This window comes from Zea mays, chromosome 4 (genome assembly GCF_902167145.1).
Source record: "Zea mays cultivar B73 chromosome 4, Zm-B73-REFERENCE-NAM-5.0, whole genome shotgun sequence".
Taxonomy (NCBI): domain Eukaryota; kingdom Viridiplantae; phylum Streptophyta; class Magnoliopsida; order Poales; family Poaceae; genus Zea; species Zea mays.
Genome location: NC_050099.1, coordinates 166664919 through 166674940, shown reverse-complemented (window position 1 = coordinate 166674940; position 10022 = coordinate 166664919). Strand labels below are relative to the sequence as shown.

Below are 10022 nucleotides of genomic sequence, written 5' to 3'. Positions count from 1 at the left end.
AGCTAAAATGCAAACATAAATAGCTAACAAAATGTATACAGTTGGAGGCCAACAATATTAGTTACTCCGGCTGTCCGGCATGCAGTTACCTCTGTGAATATCAGAACATCTGGATCTCTTCTTAGTCAGTAGCAAAAAAGGAAAACAACCATTTCACTTCCCAGCGATATGTTTCTTTTATCTAGTGTCAAATTTCTTATGTGAAAAGTTAATCTGTCTTCCATGCAGAAGCAAGGCAAATTTTCAAAGATTCTTGTTCGGTTCAGATCTACAGTATCCAGGCCTGTATTCCAAAAGATACAGCTATACTTTGGAATCATGAATTTGTGCAGGCAGAGGAGCTTTTCAATCAGCCTTTTGATTATGAGAACTGTTTGAGAGATAATAGGTATTGTTCTCTTAGCCCATTTGGTTTTCTCCCAAGTCTAAGGCATGCCCACGAAGGAATTGTAAGCAAAGACATAACCAGATGAGAATATACATAACCAAACACACATATAGATGGAGATAGATTTATATATAAAATAGTGAAATTTGTCAAAGATAATACCTTGATGCAAACCTGTGTTCATATGCATGTATATTTATGCAACTTTTATCCCTGATCAGTATTCTCAATTTCGTCACTTCACAATCATGCACAGGTTTTGTGGTGTTTTGAATTCTTTTGTCAAGCGAACATCCAATGGAAAGCATGTGAGTTCATTGCCACCAAAGCCCTTGAATAGTGCTGCAGCCGCCGCATAGTCTAAGCCTAGTGTTACTCCAAAGGAGCAGTTTGTTACTGCTCGGCGGCAAGATTTGCCTGTAAGTTCAAAGCAGGGAGCAGACACTAAGTCCGAGAAGGATAATTCCACAATATTAGATAAGGCTGGCAATGGTCCTGTTGACAAAGAACAATCAGTTGATGCCTATGCAAGCAAAAGTAAAGCTCAAAATGGAAAGGCCATGCCTAGTAATGGTGGATCGCTGGCTAACATGTGGGGTCGTGCATCAGCAAAACCTATGCCTCCAAGTACCACTAATTCTACAGCTGTAGCAAGTGTTGCAGGTATTATCTCACAAATGTTCATATTCAAATTCTTTGTGCTTTACTTTCTCGTCTATAACTCTCAGCACATATCTAGTCCTGTATATCAACCCTTTACAAGCATGCTAATATAGAACTAATGCTGTTAGTATTTTTAGCTACTGCTGATGCACAAATTTGTGCGAAGGAAGAAGCAGATGGAAATAGCAGCGATGATGAACATGGGATAAACTACAAGAGGGGATCCACTAATGCAAATAACAGAAAGAGAACAGTGGTATTTGATTATTCGGATGATGAGGAAGATGACAATATTGTAAGCATTGCATCTCCTGAGCTACCAAAACAGCATACCCCAGACCTTGTTGTTGGAATTGTTACTATATCGGTAACCAAAAGCCCAATGATCGAAGTTGTTAGCTTGCTGTTCGTAATCTACCATTACGCAACAGTAGAGGAAATTGGATCAATACCATTCAGTGAGCCACTAACACACATCATAATAGCATTCAAATGTGTATACAAACTTTAGTAACCTGTCCAAACTAACTGAATGCTTGTCTTAGTTTCACGTCAAGACCTAACCAAAGAACACTAATAAACATAAAAATGGAAGGCTGTTGGTATATTAGAGGAAACAAGACAACAAAAACTCACCACCAATGAATAGCCTGGTGGACATGAGGAGCTTTGAACACTGAAGGAGACAAGCTACCAGTGGCCCTAAACCTAACTTAGAAGACCACCAAGCCTGCCTAAGGCCGCCATTTTGAACACTAAACCTGCACATACAAGATGATAACAAAAAATCACCTGGGCATACACGAACACTTAACAACAATTAGAGCCTTACACAAGACATTGTAATAAAGTGTGATGCAAAAATGCTATTAAAATGCAAATTGCTCATATGGAAACAAATAGTGAGGGTGAGTTTTTAAAAAACAACAGCTCACCTTGGTCTCATGTTTATTTAAGATTATAAAATTGGCACATTTTCACTCTTATTGTTGGGATAAGTTGCAGTGTAGACAACATATCAAACTGGTAAGAGGCACAATCAATAATCAGAAACGACACCAATTACACACATAATGTAAAAACAAATTTCATATACAGAAGACGAAACATGCAAAAACAATTACAACCTTTACCTCTGAATTATATTCCTTAGTTCTTCATATTAAGCATAATCTTGTACAGAACTGTGACACAAAAGAAAGCAAAGCGAGCATACAGTTAGTATCAACCTCACTAAATTGTTGTACAAGTGTAGACAATTGAACCTGTGCACGCAACAACAACACCTGAACCTAAGAGAGGGGGCAAGATCAGTCAATGAATTTACCAATCCTCACCTGATAATATACAAGAATCGTTCAATAAACAAAGGGGAGGCCAGTCAGGGGGGAGCATCGCGAGTGAGGGAGCACGATCAGCGGCTAGCGGGCACCGCGACATTGACAGATGCGATGTAGATGTGGTACAGCGGGAAGGAGGCGTTGTGGACCATGAATGCACCGTCGTGGAAGAACACAACAATGGGGAGCTTCTTCTCGGGATCCACTCTCGCGGGTAGGTAGAGTCGGGAGGAGATGCCTGTAGCGAAGTCCTTGGACGCGACGCCGTTGGTGGAATTGCCATTGGGGGACGACGGGACGGACTTGGTGTCGTCGAAGCGCTCGACACAGTCGATCTTGTACACACGCAAGGCATCGGGCATATCGAACTCGAGCTTGGAGTCGGGTTCAATGGCGGCGTGGGGATTGAGGACCCTGTAGAAGGGGTGCCGACAAAGTCAGTTGTCTTTGAGGAGGGGAGGTTGTGGACGACGATGAACTCGTGATTGAGGGGGGGGAGTGGAGGACGTGGTCGTGGAGAGGGAGAGTAGTTTCTTCGATTGTGTCGCGAGCATCCGTGGAGAACGAAGGGTGCCTACACAAAGATGATGAGCAGACGCACCTGTTTCTCACCCGGGCATTGGCTGGCGAGATCTCCACGAGCGACGATCTCGGGGATGGAGGAGAGGAAGCCCGAGAGTTGGCTGGCGACATCTCCAGCTGGCCGCGGCGCTTCCAAACCCCAGATGGACGCCGGCGACCGGATCTGGACCCTCGTCGCCTCCAACTTTGCTCTTTTGCCTGCCGAAGGAGTACCGCCGCCGCCTCCATGAACCGGTGACCGGAGCTGGACGGTGTTGACTCTGGCAGAGCGGTTGAGGTCGTGGGGGGGGGGGGAGATTGAAGTCGTGGTGCGGCGCGCCGTCGTGGAGGCAGATTGAGGACGTGGGCACATCTCTGCGTGCGGCGCGCCATCGTGGAGGTTTAGGGCTGCCGAAGAGGATGACAGACGCTGTAGGCTGGGCTGCATAATGGGCCGCACCAACGGTTGGGCCACACGAACCACTGGGCTGCACGCAGGCACTGTTATGGGATTTATTAGATTAGTACCATACCGGCCACTAAGACAGACCAAACGTGGCTTATAAACGTTGGCGTGGATTGTTTGTTGCTCAGACTAATTCCTCTGGTACCGCACTAAGATGTATTTTTTGGCGCGGGGATGTACGTCCACGGTTGGGAGGCAGAACGGGTCGGATCGCCTGGATGAAACGAACGGTCCAGATTATCCGGAGGCAAACGAACGGTCCAGATTACCCGGAGGCAGAACCAGGGGAGGCAGCCTACCCCTTGCGTTCTTAATAGATAGTATAGATTACGTCAGCCGATCAAGCCAAATTAGCGATGACGATATAAAATCTAATCTGTGACGAACTTGTTGCGTCCAAACTTTGTGTCTATGACGTTCCTTTCATTTTCGTCTTTAATATTCAAGTCTAATCTTCGTCCCTTGTACTTGTTGACGAAGATGTAAATTTGGTCATAGAAATGTATCAATCTGTGACTGAAGTCACCAGCGTCACTAGAAAATCGTCACTGATGATCACATTCTTACTAGTGTACTCTAATAGACCAACATACTTAGCTCAAGTATGTCGGTAACCCACATAGTGTTCTGACATATTTAAGCAATGCAAGTAAGTATGTTGGGGCCGTCAAGTACTTAAGTCTAGGGCACCCAACATACTTACTTGCATTAAGTATGTCGGTTTTAACACACCGACGTACTTAAAACCCTGGCACGTGGTAGCTACCATGGGCTACCTCGGCTAACCACATGCTTCGAATAAAATTCTTTACATCCGGGATGCAAACACACTCATTTGCAGCCCTCACAACCACTAGTACGGTGGCATGGGGCGGAACATCGGCGACAGTTTGAACAAGGCGCGCGACGGGGGTTTGAATGAGAATTCAAAGTCGGTCGCCGCACCAGCCAACCTAAACTCTAGAAATTAAGAACGTCAACTAACTTAGTCGACGTACTTAATATAAGTATGTAGATCTCGCGCTAAATTCTTAATATTAAACACGTCCGTTGGACTAAAGTGACGAACTTAAACCATTTAAGAACGTCGGTCTCGACGTACTTAATAAAGCCGACATTTTCTCTATTTTCCTGTAGCGAGGGTGCTTGAAATATATATATTCTTCATTATTGAAGGCATATATAGTTTCATTGGCTGTGGTCTCTGGACAATTTTACCACGGGATTTGCGTTTTCTATAACGTCCATTCCTATATATTGGTAGCGAAAGAAACAAAAATCGTTAGCCTTTCTAGAAGCTATTGCACTGCTATGCATTAAGAACTTGTGTTCGCTACCAATTTAACCCCTCCACACTTCCACAGTGTTCTTCATTATACCGTCACTGCTACCAGCTTGACTGCATAATTACTGGAGCGCGCGCCTACCGACAGTTTCGTCAGTTTTTGGTTCTGCCTCGTCGCCTACCTCTGTTGGTCAGTTCATTACTCTGGCTATATATTTCTCCTGGCTAAAAACTTCGTTGGCCATCACATTTACCAAGCAACTCAAGCTAAACTGCACTTCGCCGTGTAAGACAACGAGAAGGAACGCAAGTAGAATAATAATAATAATAAACAGACTAACAGCTCAACTCTGTCTCTGCAAGCTCACCGCACATTATTTTTTTTGTATTAATGTCCGCTCGACAAATGTTCGCCGTGCAGTCACCGTCGTCGTCTGGAGCTGGAGGCGGCGTTTTCCACCGGAATATATTCGGCCACCAATTGTTCGCTCAGACACATATCCACGAAAACGAGGACCGCCCCTTTGCGCCACACTACTTCGGCCGAGGGAAAAAGAAGCGCGTTTAGGTACCACCACCAGATCCTTGTTGCTGGATTCTTTCTTTGCTACTAGCTAGGTGTCCCTTCTCCTATCAGACAGACTATAAGGGCAGGCCCGCCCTCACCGTTCCGCCGCCGCCTCGAACTGGAGGAGCGAGCATGTATCCCGCACCGAAACACACACGCAAACGGCACCACCACCACCACCACCGTCCGGCGAGGTAGGGAGGCAGCGGCGCCATGGGTTGCTATCCTCCCCTGGCCAAGATCGTGTCTAGAGCGCTCGGAAAATGCAACGGCGGTGCGTGCCAAGTTCTTCGCTTTCACTTTCTTTACATCTTCAGCTTCGCTTCTGAATTCATTCTTCTAGTTGGTAGCTCTCGTCCTCCTACTCCTAGACAGTAGAGGCCAGAGGGTGCGCTGTTGAGTGCCGAAGCTTGCATGCATGGCCCTCGGCTCTTGTGCCACCGCTCACCGCATCGCCGTAAATTATAATATTGCAAAATTCGTGAGTCGTGAAAAAAAAATACGACTTGCTCACGTGCAGGGCGCGAGAGATGGCGGGAAGGGAGGCTGGAGCTGGACTTTGATCACGCCTTGGGCTGTCAGCCCACGGAGACCCACTACATGCGGCCGGTGGCGCGCACGGTGACCTTCGCCAGCAACAACTCCATCTACGTGACCCCACCGTCGCCGTCGCCACAACCGCAGCAGCAGAGCGCACCACCAGAGCCACAGCGACCCCAAACGCCGCCCCGGCACGAGCCCGAGCAGCACGACGGTGCACCCGAATCCCAACCCCAAGCCGAGCAACCCGAGGCACCCGCGCAAACGGAAGACGCGCCGCCACAGGCCGCCGGCGCCGAGCCGAAGCCACCAAAGGGCCCAAACCCAAAGCGAGGCAAGAGCAAGAAGGGGCAGCCGGGCCGCGTCCGGTTCGGCCCCGAGCCTCCCTCTCCGCAGCAGGAGGAACGGCAAAAGCAGGAGCACGCGCAGGGGCAGGGGCCAGGCAACAGCAGCGAGAGCGAGAAAGCGCCGCCGCCGCCGGGTCAGGAGCCTCATCATCACGGCGCGGCGCCCGCGCCCGCGCAGGGGCAGGCGCAGGGATACCTGATCCGGTACACGCCGTCGCCGCTGCCGAGGTGGGAGGCGACGCCGCGGCGGCACGAGTACTTCTCCGGGGAGTACCGGAGCTACTACCCGACGCCGGTGCGCGAGGGCATCTACCGCATCGCCACCGACGCCAACAGGCTCACCACCATCTTCAGCGAGGAGAATCCCAACGCCTGCACCATCGTCTGAGACTGAGAGCGACGGCCAGGAAGGAATAACCCGTTGTTCCGTTCGGGCAACGGCTCGTCTTCCTTTTGGTTCTTGGTTGATTGGTGATGGAATCATTAGCCAAGAATCCGGTTCTTCTTGTAGGGAGTGTTGTAGATAAGAAAAAAGCAGGAAACTTTCGGTTCGGCCGGTATGATGAGATGTAAACTTCCTTGTGCTGCTCTGCTGCTCGCCTTGGATTGTCAATTTGTCGTTGTCCTCTTACGTTTAAAGCAGCTACTTCCTTCCAATAATAAATAAACTAGAATTAGCAGCGCCCTATAGGGCGCTATAAAATTCTCTGATCCAGCATCAATTTTTTATGTTTGACCATTAATCTTCATTCCACTTCATGTTTGAGCATAACATTACTTTACATATTTTAGAATTTTACACCATAGATACACAATGGAGAAGACAGACACTGATGTCATTTCAATAATGAACTACAGCACCTTTGAACCAGCAAGATCAACCATATTTTCATTTGCTAACAAATCATCTACAACTTGCTCAGAAACAAAAACTATAAATCCAAAGCCTCGAGAACGTTTGGTTTCATGATCAAACATGATATGGTGGTCTACCACAGTCCCATATCTTGCAAAGAAACTATTGAATTCGTCTGATCAAGGTTAACAAACAGAACAATCATCAGATCGATGTAACTCAAGCCTGATACATCATATGCCATACTTATATTACCTTATGTTAGTGTTGAGGGAAGCTCACCAACAAATATCTTTTTAGTCTTGAAATCCTTAGAGCTAGACTACACTGAACCTTTTGGTATGGTTCTTTTAATTTCAACCTGCAGAGTAAGCAATAGGAAGTACTACTAAGTAACACTCAATTTAGGAAATGGGTGATGCAAGAGGTGTGGCACAAATGAAACTTTGGATGGATAAATAATTTCACACAACATATTGTTTTTTGGCAATGAAAAATTCTTGCCCTTTTGTTGTCAAAACTAAGCTCTTGCTTCAGATCGAATTGTGAGTTAAGCATCGGAAAAGGAACCACAAAGCAAAGTATTCCCTTCGATTGGCACAACAATACGAGTTGATGTAGGTGGGCTTACTGACCATCCACACATGAAGTGTTGTCATGGAGGCTACGGTGTGTGTTTTGCCAATTAGCCACCAAATTCAAATACACACATAAACATTACCTTCTACATTTTTCAGCGCTGGTCTCCGATAGGCTTGCCATGCAGGTGCTCTGCGACGTCTGCGGCAGCGCGCCGGCCGCCGTGCTCCGCTGCACTGGCGAGGCCGCGCTCTGCTCCGCCTGCGACCGCCGCGTCCACCGCGCTGACAAGCGCCGCCGCATCCCGCTCGTCCATCCCTGCGGCGACGACTCCACCGCCGCCGCGCCGCTCTGCGACGTCTGCAAGGTGACGGTGTCCGGTGCTTCGATCAGCCGGAGGGGATCTGATTCAGAGCTGCTTCTGTCTGCTGACATGGTTGCGTTCTGCAGGAGTGGAGGGGCCTCGTGTTCTGCATGGAGGATCGCGCCATCCTGTGCCCCGATTGCGACGACCCCATCCACAGCGCCTACGACCTCACCGCCAAGCACACCCGCTTCCTCCTCGTCGGGGCCAAGCTCTCCGCCACGCTCGTCGACCAGGCGCCCCCCTCCCCTGACGACGATGATGACGACGACGACGTCGCCAAGCCCGACGCTGCCCCCGCCGCCTGCGCGGCCAAGGCCTATCGCGAAGAAGCTCTTCCCCATAGTCGCAACCATGACAAACCCGTTGTTCTCAAAGATCTACGATGGGTAGGGGCGAATCTGGCGGCCACAGAGGAGACAGAGTGGGCGACGCGTGGTCACGGAGGAGACGGCCCTTGCAGCGGCACCATGGAGGCGGCGCACAGTCGAAAAGGTTTGTGTGGGAACCGACGGAGGGACGTCGCGGCGATCGAAAGAGCCAGCAGAGATGCGCGCTGCAACGACAGGACGAGGGAGAGAGAGAGGCAGAGGGAGGAGGTGAGGCTGGTCAGGCCGGCGGCGAGCAGAACGATGGGATTTGCAGGGAGGCAACGATGTCATCGGAGGGAGTAGCCGAGTAGTACATGATAGAGGAGAGAGGAGGGTAGAGAACACAACACCAGTCATAGGGCTCACAACTGGATTGAATGAAGAGCTCGCGTCCGCGCTCGTGACACGCGTTGGCTGGGTGGTGGCTGTGCCTCCGTGGAATGCGGAGGGCGCATGAAACCCCTTCAGGTTTTAATAACTCTGGTGATACAACTCCTGTAGGTTTATCTAAGTTGATTTATTTTTATTTTAGTTTAGACATCATAATTCAAGATCTTTTATGTAGATTGAACATAATATTCGTATTAGTAGGTTTAGCACTATTTTTATTACAACTATTTTTCATTTAAAACATTTTTTTATAATTGCTGGCCGTCAAAGAGATCAGAGAAACACCAGGTGTAGTAAAATATAGCTAGCGGCCAAGCCCAAGAAATATGATCAATAGTAACACGTTTGCGCAATGTTTGCAAGTGAGAATAATGCTTTGAAACCAAAATACACTCCATATCAAAATACATTCTACTCTCCTTATTGCTAATACCACACTATCATCGTCGTGTTGAGGAAATCAGCATGTTGGATAACTGGTCACTTCATCTCTTGGCAGAGGCATGTCCGGCGTGAGAGATCAGTGAGAAATCAAGAAATAACAATGAACATAATAGAGCGCCATGAACTAAAACATCATTGCTGAGAGATCAGAGTCAATTTTCTCCTAGCATTTTTATGGTGCTCCTTGATGGAGACAAATATATCAGTCTTGGTTAATGATTTGGCATTTCTCCTAGTCGCTGGAAACATAATAGGGTCATTTTTTTAAAAGTAGTGCGGTCTCTTTCATCTCTTCTTTTAGAGTCGCTGGAAACGAGCATATATTCCCTATACATCTCCGTATCATGTATCAAGATTATGACGAGCACATCTCTCCCTATGTGTATAATTTGCATGAATAGTATACATACAGTGTTCGGTAATCCCCTTGCAACTGCAGATATAGACGGATTCACACCCAGCCTATTCGGACCGTAGCCCAGAGCTATTTCGTGTTCTGCCACCATTCTCTCATTCTTTGTTCTGTCTTTCTCATTCCCCCTCCCCGCAAAATCCATTCTCATTCCTATTCCCCCGTACATCCCACGTCTAGCTAAAATTAAAAAAACACACATGTCCTCAAGGGGATTTGAACCCGTGACCTCTCAAGCAAAGGCCAAGAGTAGCTACCGCTACAACACATGTGTGTTTATGTCTACATCTATGACAGGAAACACATCTACTACATCTCTCACCAAGCTCACTTACTACCCTTGCACAATGCATAGTAGTAGATAAGTATCACCGAGATTCTTGAATTATATTTTTGGATGGAGGTAATATTATTTAAATAAGAGCTTTGCATGCAATTTCTTTTGTTT

General features: G+C 47.6%; 2 protein-coding genes and 1 pseudogene across 2 annotated transcripts; all 3 read left to right on the top strand.

The window, feature by feature from the left end:
• Positions 1-212: 212 nt before the first annotated feature.
• Positions 213-2502, top strand: LOC103655649 (uncharacterized; annotated as a pseudogene).
• A 2896-nt stretch (positions 2503-5398) lies between these two features.
• Positions 5399-6857, top strand: LOC100281317 (groundhog protein 7). The gene is made up of 2 exons (NM_001411536.1): positions 5399-5545; positions 5792-6857. Exons 1-2 carry the CDS (start codon positions 5485-5487, stop codon positions 6544-6546), a joined length of 816 nt encoding a protein of 271 aa, NP_001398465.1. The 5' UTR covers positions 5399-5484; the 3' UTR covers positions 6547-6857.
• Positions 6858-7774: 917 nt separating this feature from the next.
• LOC103653980 (B-box zinc finger protein 25) lies at positions 7775-8631 on the top strand. The gene is made up of 2 exons (XM_008680805.2): positions 7775-7960; positions 8044-8631. The coding sequence occupies exons 1-2, from the start codon at positions 7775-7777 to the stop codon at positions 8629-8631; spliced, it is 774 nt and encodes a 257-aa protein (XP_008679027.1).
• Positions 8632-10022: the final 1391 nt, after the last annotated feature.